Source organism: Benincasa hispida, chromosome 3, assembly GCF_009727055.1.
Source record: "Benincasa hispida cultivar B227 chromosome 3, ASM972705v1, whole genome shotgun sequence".
Taxonomy (NCBI): Eukaryota; Viridiplantae; Streptophyta; class Magnoliopsida; order Cucurbitales; family Cucurbitaceae; genus Benincasa; species Benincasa hispida.
In genome coordinates, this window is record NC_052351.1 from 35,167,662 (window position 1) to 35,184,038 (window position 16,377).

Consider the following 16,377-nt stretch of genomic DNA (forward strand, 5'->3'; position numbering starts at 1 on the left):
ACAAAATAAAACATAGTTATTTGCTTAGTAACAATGAGTTTCTACAAAAATAGATTAAATATTAAAGGAGGCAAGGTGTATGTTATTATGGGTTATTTATTTTTTGGTTTAAGAATTGGAAAAGGTTAATTGAGACCTTGAAAAATGACCATAATGCACCTTTGGAATGTTGTTGATGCACTGCATATCCCATCCCCTTTCTTTATGTCCTTATTAAACGTAAAATATAAAAGGAAATTAATTCCAATTTCCAAGTTTAAAGACCTCGCATTTTTTATTTTTAAAAATCGTTTTTGTTTACACACAAATTCCTCACCTTAGCTTTCAAAAGTAAATATTTGATTGGTTAACCAATCTACAAACATAAACAAATTTACGAGAACTACCTTTTTTTTTTTTAGTTTTTAAAACTTGAATTGAGTTTTAAATCCCCCTAAAAAGAAGACAATAAATAAAGAATTCAATAGGCGAAATTAGTGTTTGTTTGAAACAAGAAAAAAATGTAGTTCTCCGACGTCCAAATGAATCATGTTAAATGAAACCCAGGATAGCGAGGAGAACGTAACTCTAGGCCTCACAATTGGATCCTGCTTCATTGACAGGCAAAACTGTTGTTTGTAAACTTAATTTTCAAACGACCTCTGGATGTAGATGGAGCAGAGGGTTAAACAGTATAATGTAAGTAAGACCACAGAAAAGTTCACAGAATTTCAAGGGAACGTATCCATAATTCATTATTGCTAAATAGCAAGTGATCACAGAAAAGTTCACAGAATTTATAGGCTTTCTCATTGTTGTCAATGAATCCACAGTATGAAGTATAATAAGATCCCCATGAATCAATCAGACACAAGTAAATTTATATAAGGTCAAAATTTTGACACACCAGGTAAGCTAGAAAAATGGTGATCCTCGGCGTTTTGTTGAGACATGCTATGCTAAATGAACAAATAACTTGCCATCAACCATTAGAATGCAGAATTACTTCCTCTGGTTTTCCCAAGCAGGATGTCTTTCGCCTCGTTGATCTTGGAAGCAAGATAATGGCTACCACCAGCATCTGGATGATTTGCAACCATCACCTTCCTGTGCGCTTCGTTCACCTTTTCTGTTGGAGTGCTTTCCCTGGCAATACAATGAAGATAAAATCTTAGCCACAGGCAGGTAAAGGGAGAGATGTAATATGGAGAAGCAGTAGTAGATCATTATGATGAATGATAGCTCATAAACTTCCATCTTCAAATGAGTTTTTAACATTTTAAAGTAAAACATAGCCACGAAGGTGGAAACAAAAATAGGAGGAAAATCAATGAAGTTATGAGGGGTTTGATCGTCTCATGGTAGACTCAGTAAATACCTAATTCCAAGAATTAAAGCTGCCTCCCTCCTTGTCATTGTAGGCTGAAAGCCACCTTCATAGAACTTGCGTAGTCGAACTGGCCTTGTCTTGAATGCCTGCCAAGCTTGAATACCATATCTACCAGCGTAAGCTGCCGCAGCAACAGCAAGTCCTGTAATCAATGGTGTAGCCTACAAGGATTTGCACACAAAGAATTAGAGCCGATTGCCAATAGAGCAGCAGCTTAAAAAAAACCAGTTCTGTTATACAGGAAGCTAGAAAATCCTCCTAAGAATGAAAGAAAGAATAGCTGGAATCCACTCCAAAAGATTCAAGCAGCAGAGTTACAGGGAAAAATCCCATAAAATCAGAACGAAAACAACTTAACTCAAAATTCGCTATCTAGGGAGCTGAATCAATTGTATATCAAGCAAAGTACAAAAACGTTCACAAATTTTCTAGACGAGCCAAGATTCGGTATCATAAATGTTTCCAAGTTTCTCATAAAACGAACTGACCCTGAATTTTAACAGATACATAATGCAGTAACCCAGTCTTAAAATTCGAGAAGAATCAAAACCCATCAAAGAATCAACAGTTTCAAGCTCCCGAACGAAAATCTACAAGCAACCAACTCGAAATCAAATAGAAATGGAAAAAAATTGACAAGGAAAGTCCCACCGCCATAAGGACAGAACATAAAAGAAAACGAGGAATGTGCGAAGACTCACCATGAATGAAGAACACTTGAGATCGACGGAGGGGCAAATATCATCCAATGGCTATGGGTTTTTCCTTTCCTCCAAGGGGTTTCTCAAAATTCGATTCTAGGGTTTTCAGGAAACGGAAATTGATTCGAGCAGAGAAAAGTCCCGATATGCGATATGTATTACTAATTTACTATTCGTAAACGTACGTGACCAATAAACCAAAAAAACGTGTCTTTTTTTTTTTTTTTTTTTTTTTTGCTATGATTTTAATTTCTTGGTCGGCAAGTTCCTAATAACCTAATCTTCTTTTTTATTATTAAATTGTAAATTTAACCTTAAATTTTATATTCTTATCAAAAAAACTTAAATTGTATATGGTTGTTTATTTTTTTGAAAAAGGAAATTGAAATATTTCAATCCAATTTTTTTAAGTTAATCTTAATTTTTTTTATTATTTTGTAAATTCTATTTTTAGGTGGTTGTAATTTTTTTTCTAAAAAAGAAAACTTTTCCATTTTTTAAGCCGTGTCGGCAATTAAGCTAATCTTAATTATTTTAATTACATTGTAAATTTAATCTTAAATTTGAAGTGGTTCTACTTTAAACAAAAAACCAAAAAAGTTTGAAAATAGTTCATTTCTAGTTTACTAAAAAAATTAAAGAATAAAAAATAAATATTATAATGTTGGTTTTACTTTTTTTTCACTTAAGTTTAAATGTTATGTACATTGGATTTAGTCTCTTAAAGTTTGGAACTTTTTAATTTTGTGTCTTCGTCGAGAATGAAGTTTTTTTTTTTCAAAGAAATTGTTTTAAATAATAAAATTACTGAAAATATTTTTAAATATAGTAAAATATAACTGTTTATCAGTAATAGACACTCATAAATACTGAAAGACTATAAGTGTCTATTAATGATAGACGATAGTAGTCTATCTGTGTCTACTATTCCTAATAGACGGTGACATTTTGTTATATTTGTAAATATTTTGATTTATTTTACTATATTAAAAAATAGCCTTTTTTATCATAATAATAATAACAACAGTGAATAAGTCACTTATTTAACTCAAAAAACATGTCTACCATAGTTAATTGGCATGTCAAAAGTTCAAATTTTAAAAAATATGTAGGGTTAATTTCAAAAATGAGCAAATTACGGACTAACTAAAGTAAATTCAGTATGCTTGCAATCCCAAAAAAAAAAAAAAAAAAAAAAAAAGCGCGGTAAAGCAAGTAATAAAGATTAATGATAGAGTAATTTGTGGAGAAAATAATCACAATGGAAGTAATAAATAGCAGTGACCCATAACATAGCTTTGTCCTGTGGTTTTCTCAATACCAATCTCAAGAATTTAACAGATACTCGGAACATATTTAAACACATCTAAAATGAATAAATACCATTTCATGGATCACTTCAAATGATAGGGTGGTGTGTGTGGAAAAATAAATAAATTAAAAATAAAATTGTAAGGTTAACAAATCTTCTTCACTCCTTAGTCTTTCCCTTCCTGCAGCAGTTCACCCATGTGACTGCAAAATCAATCATTTTGAGCATAATTTAGCCACCAACTCCATTGCTAAGGCTCTTTCCTGCATCTGGGTCACTTTCGATCTTCGGTGGACCCGAATGTCGTCTTGGCCTGGCCGGTGAAGGAGGGTAAGAAAGCCGTTTCTTAGCTGCTGCTGAAGACCCTTTCTCTGGAGTTCCATTCTTCTCTGCTGTTCCCAATGGACTCTGCAATCTGGATTTTGCTCTTGCTGATTCAGTAGGCGTCATGTAACTCCGAACAGCACTAGCGGTTGACATGTTATCGTCGTCTCTCACCAAAGGTCCTCCTGTGCTATGCCTTCGTGATCTTTCAGACTGCAAGCTAACAATACTTTTCGAGTCATCATCGTGAAGGGAGAGGATTCTTGGGCTTGGGGGCTTCAGTTTTTTTATGGCAGAGCATGAAGCTGGCTTGGAAGGAGTTGAGGAGGGCTGGAAGGCAGAATGAGTTGTCTTCTGACTGCCTGTTGGGGAATCCATCTCTGAGTTCAACTGAAAGCGGGCAAATGATTTGCTGATTTCTCCACCAACAATGCCACGACTTGCCATCTTCTTACCAGAATGACTGTTATTCGAATCTTTTCCTGTTGGGTCAGGAACATCATGCACCCGAGCCCCGCTCCATCGCTCTGACCAGCTCCAACCCCAGGTGGGATTACTTGGATCCATGAATGCTGGGTTTACAGATCTTGCAGCATTCTTCCAGGTTTGCTGTAGACAGATAACGATACTCAAATCAAACTTGGAACTTCATTCATCAAGATACTTCTCAAATAAATAAAATCCAAGAAGTAAAGGAGTGAGAATAAAACTCTTCAATGTAAAAGGGTTAATAAGAGAAAAAGTGAGATGGAAATTTTCAGATCTCGTACAGTTGGAGAATGTGCAACTCTTAGGAACCTTTTAAGTTGAGGGAAAAAAAACCAACAAGAAGAACAGAACACTTAAGAAATGCGCCAGAACAATTCAAATCCTGAACCACATACTAGCCAGATCAACGAAGAAGAAATCTGAGAAGCATCACTATTAAGTAATCTGAATAAATGATAAAATTTTGTTTGTCAACATCTCTAAGGATAAAGATTTTAGAATGTCACCTGATGAGTGAAGGAATATGCCAGGGCTCTCTCCCTCCTCATTGCAGCCTCATATTTGCTCAGTAGGCTGGCTTCAATCTGCTCCTTTGATTGTAAACTGTCATCCCATTCCTCTCCAATCTGCAGTATAATCATTAACAAGGGGCTTAAGTTAGTAGAGCATCACAACAAACACCAAACTGCAAGTCATAAGTGGAAAAGAGAAGCTACTTTCATATATCGAGTTTAGAGATCTTATGATCAAAGATGTTAGGGATAACGACTCTCCAAATATATCAAAAATGGTATCATATTGTCCACTTTGGGTAGCCTACAAAAGGCTTCACACCATTAGAGATAGTTGTCCTTACTCATGTACTATGAATCTTCCCCTTATCGAGCCAATGTGAGACTTTGGTTATGAGAATAAACAGTCTCAATTTTAGGACTTGTCATTGTGAGAATAAACACAAATAAAAGAATGGTAATGGAAGAGACCCGCAAGCTCTCAAGGTCTTTTGCATGCTTTTGAAGGAGTTGTTTCTGAAGAGCCTGATTCTCCTCCAACATCCTAACCCTCCTAAAATGGATCTGAGATTGAACACGAGCAAGAGTCTGCATGCAACGAAGGGTATTTGAAGCTTGGCGTTTCACAGCAGAACTCTCCATCAGTGATTTCAGCCTCACCAGCCCTCGTAAAGCCCGTAATGCCCTTCTTGCCTGAAGGAACAACAAAACTATCAAACATTTGTCGGTCTAGAATTGATCCAAACAAGATTAGAAAGATTGATAGATGGCAAGACTATTATAAGGAACTATTACCAGATATCCACGGAACACAGTTTGGATCTTGGTTGCTGCAACTTCCTCCTTAGGCGGGCTGACAATTTGAGTTTCTGTATAGAGTTGCAAAACTTCATCCGCAACAAAAGGAGTAGCAACAGTTGGCTCAATAGTAGAAACACTAGCCTCATTAGTCTGAGTAGCTGCAGAAGTCAGTTCTGTTGTAGAAGCAACTTCGACGGAGCAAGGCTCATTATTATCTTCACTCTCTGAATGGATTATATTTGCCTCTTCAGGCTGAGGTGGTGATGGCACTGTCACAGCCTCTGTAGAATCTGGATTGGCATGCTTTTGCTTCCCAAACCATTTCTTCTTCGACTTCTTAGAGCTCTGCACAAACGGTATAATATCAGAAACTCAAGACCACATTTTTTTCTATAAGAACTCATAAATGTACTAAAAAAACTAACAAAGTTGAAATCAAATCTCAATAAGGATAAAAGTAACCCTGATGAGGAAAATTTCCATACCTGAACTTTCTTCTCTTTGGGATCTGGACTGAGAGCTTTCTTTACAGAAGAAAACCAAGTTTCTTTCTTTCCCATCTCCTTATCATTCCTATGCCTAAACCCCTTATGGGCATAAATAAAATATTTCAATCTCAAACCAGAATACTGAAAACGACCTCGCACTCATACATCTACATTACTAATAATGAAATTGCCACAATATGCAATTCTCTAATGAATAAAGTTACTTTGCATACATACAACTCAAGTATCCTGTGAACAATGCAGTTGAGGGAGGAGGGGAAAAAGATCAAACACAAAATGCAAGTATCTAACCGTTAAAGTTATTTAGCATACAAAACAGGATTGCTGTTAACTGATTAAGCTTGATAGAGTAGGTTAAATTAAAATTAGGCAACCCAACCCTTCAGATCTCTCCACAACACAGAAGGAACATATAAATTGTCAACTTGAGTCAACAAATAACCAACTCACAACCAAAACATTGCAAAATTGGGGTAGAGAAATTGCTAGTTCTGAGAAGAAATCAGAACCCCATTACAACAGATTAAACAAAGAGACGATTACTCGATCAAAAAAATGAAGGAAAAGAGAAAACAGAAGAATACCCAAGTGAAATTTCAAACAAAATCACAGCCCCATTACAAAAGATTAAACAAAGAGACGACTACTCAACAAAAAAAACGATCAATATAGAAAACAGGAGAATACCCAGGTGAAATTTCAAACAAAATCACAATGCCATTACAAAAGATCAAACAAAGAGACGATTACTCGATCAAAAAAATCAAAGAAAACAGAAGAAAGAAGAATACCCAAATGAAATTTCAAGCAAAATCACAGCCCCATTACAACACTGCAATGAACAAAGCAGCAGAGACCAAGGAGAAAGTGGAAACAGAACGAAATCCAAAAGTGGAAAGTGGGGGAAAAAGGGAAAGAACCTGGAATGAGAAGTTTCAGATCTGAAGGAGGTTGGCTTCTTCAGTCTTGAGTTCAAATCAGTGGTCCCATTTACCTTTACACAAAAGGGATTGGAGAGAAGTTTGAGAAGAATTTGCAAAGAGGGAAATGGAGAAATTGAAGGAGAGAAGCCTGTGAATGAATGGGATTTTGAGTCCGTTTCCGCTTGTGGGTTTGTCTCTCTCCGTCTGGCTTTTCTAAAGGGGCAAATCAGATCTTGCCAAGAAGGGTTCAATGATATGGGAGAGAATAGAATGAGGGGGAAGAAAATTAGCTGTGGTAATGAGAGAGACGACCCCACTTTCTGGTTTTGCTTTTGGGTAATAAACCCATCAAAAGGACCCACTTAGTTGAACAACTACCAAGCCCCCTCTTGCTCAAAAGAATCTCTTCTTCCTCTTCTTCCTCACAGCTCCCTCTGGCCTCTAATCAACTCTGTTTTTTCCTTTTTAAATATATTTTTTTTCACCTGACCTGAGCTTCCCAACGGCTCATGTAATAAAGAAATTGTTTTCTAAGTATTTTTTTAAATTAGTTTAAATTCTTTTTCTTTTTTTTTTCTTTTTCTTTTTTTTTTTTTTTGGATGTGTGAGTTTAGAGAAGAGTATGTGCCAATTGCACTTCATCTAGACTCAATTTGACAATTAGGTTTTAGTTTGAAGTTTTGGATTTGTTTTTTATTTTGTCATAAACCAAATAACAATAATGACTAAGATTGTTAGGGTTAAAAAAAGGGGTAAATTGCAAAAACAAACTACTCAATAAATATGATGATAATTAATTACACCCTTAAATTTTTAATTATAAAAATTGGGCTCTAAACTTTTATATGTACTAAAATTGGACCCCAAGCTTGCAATAAAGTTAGAAATTGAACCAAACGTGTTAAAAATTGAACCCTTAAACTCATATAAACGTTACAATTGGTTGTTTGAAGGTCTAATGTGACGCAATTTTAATATTTATATAATTTTGAGGGTTCAATTTTATTGAAAGTTTAAGGGTATAGTTTTACAACTATCACCATACATGAAGTGTAGTTTTTACAATTTTCTCTAAAAAAAATTAAGAATTTAAAATTTAAAATAAATATTTTGAAAGTTAATTGAATTAAATTATAATTTTTCAAAAGAAACTGCATTTTAGTATGTAACTAAATATTATAATAATTTTAAAAAATATATTATTATTATTGTTTTAGTTCAGCGTTTTTATTTCGCATTTTAATATGTAACTAAATATTATAATAATTTTTTTAAATAACGTCAATTAGTCAAAGGCACTTTTGTGAGATTTGAAGAACGGGTTAAAATTCCTTATAATTTTGAAAGGTTAAAAAAAACGATGAAACCTTGAAAAAGAACAATGTGACTTTATATATATAAAAGGTTATTAATGTCATTTAACGCTGCTAATGTCCCTTCACATATCAAGCATTTAATTTGAGCTTATCCACTTAAATGATAGTTTTCCCCTCATAATTACTGACAATAATAAATCACTTTATTATTTTCTTTTAAATTTTTTTAAAAATATATTGTAATTAAAGTGTGAGATGGAGAATCAAACCTCAAACCATGAGATTAATAATATGAACAACATTATGTCAGTTGAACTACGTTTTTAAATATCTTTTTCTTTTAATTTGAGAAATTATGGTAGACCCATTGAAGATTATATTGTTATACGTTTTACTTTAATAAAGTAAAGTTGTTTCGGTTTAGTACCTTCCATTTTACATTTTTAAAAATTTAATGCTTTTTATATGAATGTAAATAGGTTAAAAATTAAAGTACTCCTCGAATTATTGTACTTTGGCCACTCTAATATTTGATTATTCATTTTTTAATGATTTGGTTTTTTCAGTACAAATAATTTAGTTTATATATTTAAATATGTAATAATATGCTAAGCCCATCTTAATTCATTAATATATTTATTCGAATGATTTTGTAACAATTTAGTCTAATAAAATATTTTGTCATAATTAAATTTCAGGTTTAGGCTTTATAGCTCATAAATATGTTGATGCTCTCATTAGTTTATTGATTGATTTATATAAGAAATTCTATTTGTTGAGGACAACAGACTTCCAAATATATCCACAATAGTAAGATATTGTTCACTTTAAGCATAAGTTTTACTTTTGGTTTCATCCAAAATTCCTCATACCACTGAAGATCATTATCATCCCTCATAAACTAATGATCATCCCCTTATTTAATCGAGGTGTGGGACTTTGATGGCATTTCTAACTATCCTCCTCTCAAACAAAGGACAACTGAGTCTTCTTTTAAATAGTCATCTAATCTATGAATTACACTTGATCGTATTGTAGACTCAACCATGAAGTAGTTATCCATCTGAACCACACTTGAGCACACTATCTGTCTAAAGGCTCTACCATAGATGGATACTCTAATCATGACTATATCTTGTTCAACGCCTGATGATTTTTACTGACATTACTAAGAATTATTGGAAATGCGTCAAAGTTCCAATCGGTTAAATAAAATTGATGATCATGGGTTTATAGGAAAAGCAATTATTTCCAATGGTTTGAATCTATATGGGTGAAACCAAAAGCAGAGTCGCGATGATTATGCTAAATAATATCATATCACCATAGAAATGTCTGAAAGTTCATTGTCCTTAATACTATAAAGGGGCGTTTGGATTGAGGGAATTGAGATGATAATAAGGTTGGGAATGGGTAAGGGATAAACATCCCCTTGTTTAGTACAAGTTTTGTAGCTTTAACGTAAAAACAAACTATTCTGATGTACTCATTATACCATTGAATGATTCCCATAAAAAAATGTAAGTTTTTTTTTATTATTATTATTTTCCACTCTCTCTTTCTTATAATACGTTTATTTTTTCTTTTATTCTATATTATTATTAATATTAATTATTAGAATTTATTAATTATATGAAATATTAAAATTTATATTTTATAAAATTAATATTGAATTTTAAATTATAGTTTATGAATTTAAACTACTCCTATTTAATAAATCAAATAAAAATATATATTAAAACACTTTAATATATTACTCAGTTTTGTTTAGTTTATATAAATTAGTTTATACAAACATATATACCCATACTTATTTTTCAATAGACGGTAAAGAACTAATGCAATAAACAATTGATTAATTACTTAATTATATTTGTACTAGTTAATGATTGTTATGATTAATATAATATAAATTTATTTTTTAATAATAATATATAGTTTATCATTGATTAATTAAAAATTTATTAGCTATTTTATTAATTAATACATATAATTTATAAATTCATCAAGTTTATCCCATTAAATTATATAATCAAGTAACTTTAATTATAAATTTTTCATTTTACAAATACTTATAATTAATAATTTATTGATATTATTTTTTACCGTTAAATAATCAAATTTTCTCAAAACTTTAAATTGAATTATTGTTTTATCAATTAATCTATTAAAACTTTACGAATTTTTCATGTGTTAATTTTATAAATTAAATATAAAGATAATTTATTTCCATAAAATTCTGATAACTTTTCTATGCACAATTAAATACAGTATTCCCCATCAATCTTATTCCTACCCTCCTTCATTTATGGACATTTATAAAACCTTAAACCAACAAACCCTAAATCTCAACAATAATTTTTCAATGAAGAAATAAAACATCATAGAATTTACTAAATTAATACAAAATTCAAAGTACAGAAATTAGGATTTTTTTTTTTTGTCTCTAAGTTTTTTGTCTAATTTCTATTTGGTCCATTCCTTTCGAATATTATACATATGGTACTTACGTTTTGAGTTTTGTTTCAATTGTAGTAATTTAAGTTTCAAAGTGGTTATAATTTTATTTTTGAGATCTTGAGTTTTGTTTAATATGGTCCTAGGTTTTAAATATTTTACATTTTTTAACCTCAATTTTTTTTTATTAAATGTCCACTTTCAATCATCGACTGTCAATTTTAGTAATTAATTAAAAATAATTATGATGTGAAATTTTTAAATTAAATTTTTAAAAGTAATAAAAAAATATAGTGAAAATTATAAATTCTTTTAATATTTTTTCCAATTTATTTAGATAAATTAACACTAAGAGATGATAAATACGAGTTATTTAGTGAATGAATTCAAAAGTATAATTCTTAAAACATAGGGACCAAATCGAAGCAAAACTCAAGATATATAATGTTAAAATTATAATAATTTTGAAATCTATAGATTAAATTGAAAACGAAGCTCAAAATATAAGTACTAAATTTGATAATCGTTTCGAACCTAAGAATTAAATAAAAACTAAATCCCAAAATCTAAGGACAAAAAAAGTATAATTTCTCTAAAATATAAAAAGGGTGTTTGGGAGATCGAAAATGGAATGGGTTTGGATTTGCAAGGTTTAATGAGCATTTTTTGTCTAATTTGTAATATTTTAACTCATTACCATCCTACATTTTTAATCAAACACTCTTTTTCAATTTTTTTCACGTTTCACGATTCTCATTTCTTGTTCCGTCTTTGATTAAATCCATACATTTCAATATTGTTTTGATATCTCAATAAATCCAATTTCAACCTTTTCAAATAGTTTCTAAATATGGTTACCACGGTAATTGATTCAAGCAAACAAAAGAGAAAAAAGAAGGGACAGTGAAAAAGACAAAAGAGGGCAATGAGAAAAGTGTGAGAGAAGAGTTAAAGATAAAAAAAAAAAAAAAGAAAAAAGAAAAAGAAAAAGAAAAAGAAAAAAGAGTTAAAAGAGGGGTTATATAAGATTAGTTTGAAAATTGGGAAGCGGTTAAAGAGGTGGCAAGTGGCAATTGGGAAATTGGCCGCCTCGTGACGTGTTATATTATTTTGCCCACCCCTTCCACGCGCTTTCCCAAACTGCCCCAAACTTATTCATTCTCCCTTTTTTTTTTTTTTTTATTATTTATTATTATTATTATTATTAAATTTTTTTAATTTTTCACTTCAAAATCCCTAATATTATAATATATTACTATATATATCCACACACAATATACACACAGGCTAAAATATATATTTAAATAAATATCTTTCAATTTTGTCATATGCCTCAGAAGATATCTTAATACTTACAGAAATTGCATTACTATCCTTGAACGATGTATTGAAAATAGGCAGAATTAAATAATAATAATAAAACCAAAAAAAGTCTCCCTTTTATGTATTTTTTATCCTGTAGAAAGATTATTATTATAAAAATGTTTTGAAAAACAAAGAAGAAACATATATATATATATATAGTGCAAATATAGATTCTAGGGTTTTTATCAATTTAAACCCTAGAGTAAGAATTATATCAATATAAACCCTTAAACTTTGAAAATTATATCAATTTAAACCTCGAACTAATAATTATATTAATTTAAACTTTAAGTTTTCATAAGTATATAGTTAAATCTTAAACTTTCATAAATATATCAATTTAAATCCTGAATATCCATAAATGTATCCAAATAAAAGATAATGGGGTTTAAGTTGATATAATTATGAAAATTCAGGGTTTAAGTTGATACAGTTATAAAAGTTTAGATTTAAATTGATAAAATTATTTGTTTGGGGTTAAATTGATATAATTATTAATTTAGTATTTAAATTAATACAAACACCAAAAGTTGGATATAAATTGATATTTGTCAAAAAAAAAAAAAAAAAAAAAAAAACTAGTGAAAATGGAAATAAAACAGCATTTCATACAATAAGGGAAGTAGGTAAATAATGTTTTTTTATTTTTTTATTTTTGAGTTCTTAAATAATGCTATTTCTTAAAACTTACTTTTGTACTTAGGTATTGAATTTATTTTATATGATGCAATTTTTCCTTCTTCGTATTGTATTAAAAAAAGTAACTAAAAAGTAACAAAAATATAAACCAAAACAAGAACTTGTTAAAAAAAAAAGAAGGAAGATTAGACATAACTCGTTCACTTGATAGATTCAAAATACCTGAAAAAAAAAAATCTTAATAACTAGAATAAGTCATCGAAGTGAACAAAAATTAACAAGTAATTATCGTATATTACCTCTCTTAAGGTTGAAAATTTAAATTCTTTCTTTTATTGATCGTACTAAGAAAATAATAGGTGCAATAATTCAAAATTTTATAGTTGAATAATTTAAGGAAATATTGGATATATGTAAAGAATTGGCATTGGATGCCTTAGTCCCTATAATATTGATATTAATTTATCACCCACCAAACATGCCTCCCATTAATCCACTACTTTCAATTTTGATGTTTTCTACTTAATGGCTTTTATGGATTCCTTTATATTCAATCTATTGGATAATGTGATTTGTACATTCATGAGTTATCTTGTTTTGACATCACCCTCTTCATTTTGCCTTATGTAAAACATTGTATTCAAATGAAAATTTATATAACATTACACTATGCAAATTTTTAGGGTTGGTTTAATTCTATATATATACACCATAGTCAACCTGGTGGGTTAGTTGGTTTAGTTAGTTTGACTAATTAGAATTAATTGGTTTTATTTAAATAATTTTGATTTACCAAACTTTTTTTAGTATTCAATTACTAAACCTTTTAGCAAACTCAATTGATTAATGTCTTATATTTTCAAATTCTTTTTTAATTTTTTTTATGTATCTTTCTACATTATCTTTTTCAGCCTAACCCCATTTTTTCAATTATGATGGTACGATGAACTCAACTCTTATTTATTTCTATTTTTTAAAAAAATAGATTTGAATTTTTCAATGTGTAATTGAAGTGATATACAAAAAGATAAATATAATTTAAAACTAGAAAAATTAAAAATACTTGTCCTCCTTGACAAGATGAATCAACGAAATCGAAAAAATCATGTGAAATACCATCCAACCTTGTTTTACTAGTAAGATCGTCTATAATTGGATTTTGAGAATGTTCAATATATTGAAACTCCTTTAAATTTATCGCAACTACAAAATTGAAACTCGTTGAGGCAACCAACTTTATGCAAGTTAAGTTTTTTGTCTCTCGATTTAATAGACGAATAACTTCATTACAATTGGATTTCACGAAGAAGAATGTAGAACCATCCATAAAAATCAACCTATTCCCTCCTTAGTCACCCTCTTTTACAGCAAAAGGAGGAAAAATTATCAATGAACTTGTTTTCAACCAGCTATGAATCTATGTTTATTCAAACTTTTACTAACTTTTATTTCAATCAAATTTTTTAAAAGGTCAAAATTAATATATTTTAGATAAATTAAATATTTTAAATGGATGATCAAGTCGATTCAGCACCCCACTTATATATTCTACTCAATCCAATTTCATTCTTCTTAATAGAACAAAATCTCATCAATAGTACATGATTTGTAACTTGGCAGGTGAAGGAGGTTGATTTGATGCATATAATTTGGACAATTTGCTTTGTAAAATCATAGCATATTAGTATTTGTGTAATGACCTTATTGATTCTTAAATCACCAATGTTTAATCCAGCCATATAATTGTTGAGTTGTTATTGTGTCGTATGTGACAATAATTAACAAACAATCATCATTATTATTATTATTATTTTGAAAATTAACAAACAATTATTATATATAGGAAATAAAATCATATCAATTGGCTAATAATTAAATTTGTAGTTCATAGGTTATTTCTGCAATTGCGTGTATCCTGGTTTGCCTTGCAATTATTTATATATCCATAAAACAAGTCTTATTATTGAAGAGAAGTTGGAAAATTTTTGTTTTTGTTTTTGTGTTTTTTTTCCTTTTTAATTTATTAAAGTGGGTCCTTTTAGAGTTGAACTTCCGCACTATAATTGAGATTTCAATTATATTATTCGTTTGTAGTTGAATGTCTTAATATGACGTTTGAGTTCAATACACACAAAAAGATTTATATTGAGAATTTGAGCCATAATTTTGAAGACAATTAATTAGGAAGAAAAAATGAAGAAGATGTGTATTGTCAAACTTGTAACAATAAAAATTTTGTTAATCTTTTTTACTATTTAAATTAGTCTATTTGTGGTAATCAGTTAAGAATGTTCTCCATGATTAAAAATTATATTCATTTGTCAATCCTTTTTATGTATTTGAAGATTTTTTTTTTTGCCAACTTTCGATATGAAGTTTTGATTTTAAGACTTGTTGAATTTTTTAGGAATTTATGCTTTAACTTGAAGCTTTGGATTTTGTTTGGTTGCTCGAAAATTTGGTGTAAGAATTAAACAAATGGAAAAAAAACACGAGAGTATCTATATAAAAAAGGACTATGGTGCCTATACAAGTTGTTTTAATTTCAAATTAGTTATTTCCTAACTCAATATAACCATAAAGAAATTGACTGTTTAACCATAAGAGCATTTTATACTTTATCCATTTATTTATTATAGATAGAATTCGAAGCCTTGTGGTCTACAATACATATTGTATGCCATCGGGCACTATGTTGATCATTGTGCGTCTAACCCTCGATGTGGCCTCTAGGAAGGATCAAGTCGAGGTGAATCAAGTTACACATAACTCATTTCTTTAGTTTCCATTGCCATGCTAAGCACTAGGTTAGCTTGAAACTACTTCAATCTAAGCATTAACCTACATGACACCATAAGTGTGAGTATATCTTCTTTACAAGTATAATTGATCATACATCAGTCACCTCGATGCGTAGGTATCTTGAACTTATGGTCAGATTTCATGTTTTCTCTCCCTTGTCAAACTTTACTTCAAAAGTGTGATACAAGATCATTAGTTCCAATCAACATAGCTAAAACAAAGCATGCTATAAATCAGAAAAAAAAAATGCTCATCTATAATGGAATATGACATTTAACCTAGATTTAAATTAGAGGAAAGTATTTTTTTTTTCAAGATGTTTTTGTTTTCTTTATTGACAACACGTGAAATGAGATAATCAAGCTTTTAACATTGAGATCGAAATACAAATTTTATGACAATTGAGCTGTGTTCATGTTTGACTTCGTTTACTACGGTTGGATCTAATCGAGGATCTCACTTCTTAAAAAAAAAAAAAAATTAAAGAAATGGTTTTAAGTTTGTCAACCAGTTTAAATCCCTTGTTTTCTACCGGTTCTTCCATTTCAAGAACTATAATATTGTTATCACAAAAAAGAAATATAATATTGGTTTTAAATAAAATTCCAAACAAGCTCTTAAGCAACTATAAAGCTTGGAGAAATTTTCTAGTTTTCCTTTTTTTGCAACATTTCTATTGGAAACAATTCTCCCCACTTTTTCTAACAAATTGAAAACTTATAAATCAAATTGGGCCAAGCCTCCCGGGTTGATCGTGACGCATCAAAATGGTTTGGGCCGGGCCTCGTATTATTCCGAGCCCAACGTGATTTGAAATTTTCATGTAAATCTGAATTAGCTTTATTTTATTTGTCAATA

At 30.1% G+C, this 16,377-nt stretch overlaps 2 protein-coding genes and 1 non-coding gene across 5 annotated transcripts; all 3 read right to left on the bottom strand.

Moving 5' to 3' along the window:
- Positions 1-498: 498 nt before the first annotated feature.
- On the bottom strand, positions 499-606 carry LOC120074835. The gene has a single exon (XR_005481114.1). It is a non-coding gene; the product is annotated as a small nucleolar RNA snoR136 (small nucleolar RNA).
- Positions 607-708: 102 nt separating this feature from the next.
- LOC120073975 (mitochondrial import inner membrane translocase subunit TIM14-1-like) lies at positions 709-2,228 on the bottom strand. Its single transcript, XM_039026914.1, has 3 exons — positions 2,071-2,228; positions 1,358-1,530; positions 709-1,125 (listed from the first exon to the last, which is right to left on the bottom strand). Exons 1-3 carry the CDS (start codon positions 2,071-2,073, stop codon positions 969-971), a joined length of 333 nt encoding a protein of 110 aa, XP_038882842.1. The 5' UTR covers positions 2,074-2,228; the 3' UTR covers positions 709-968.
- Positions 2,229-3,314: 1,086 nt separating this feature from the next.
- On the bottom strand, positions 3,315-7,342 carry LOC120073733 (protein IQ-DOMAIN 1). Of its 3 annotated transcripts, none has more exons than XM_039026549.1 (6): positions 6,938-7,342; positions 5,994-6,087; positions 5,503-5,853; positions 5,179-5,400; positions 4,702-4,821; positions 3,315-4,315 (listed from the first exon to the last, which is right to left on the bottom strand). In XM_039026549.1, the coding sequence occupies exons 2-6, from the start codon at positions 6,066-6,068 to the stop codon at positions 3,614-3,616; spliced, it is 1,470 nt and encodes a 489-aa protein (XP_038882477.1). In that variant the 5' UTR covers positions 6,069-6,087; positions 6,938-7,342; the 3' UTR covers positions 3,315-3,613. The 3 variants fall into 3 exon arrangements, with proteins under 3 accessions (XP_038882477.1, XP_038882475.1, XP_038882476.1); XM_039026547.1 differs by having other exon boundaries at positions 5,994-6,095; positions 6,938-7,341; XM_039026548.1 differs by having other exon boundaries at positions 5,994-6,095; positions 6,809-6,944.
- Positions 7,343-16,377: the final 9,035 nt, after the last annotated feature.

Coding starts and splice junctions, on each gene's coding strand:
- LOC120073975 (XM_039026914.1), bottom strand. Junction 1,126..1,357: donor GCTTTAATTCTTGGAATTAG/GTATTTACTGAG, acceptor TTGTATTGCCAG/GGAAAGCACTCCAACAGAAA.
- LOC120073733 (XM_039026549.1), bottom strand. CDS start 6,068: ATGGGAAAGAAAGAAACTTGGTTTTCTTCTGTAAAGAAAGCTCTCAGT. Junction 5,401..5,502: donor CTGTGTTCCGTGGATATCTG/GTAATAGTTCCT, acceptor TTGTTCCTTCAG/GCAAGAAGGGCATTACGGGC. Junction 4,822..5,178: donor AAGACCTTGAGAGCTTGCGG/GTCTCTTCCATT, acceptor ATTATACTGCAG/ATTGGAGAGGAATGGGATGA.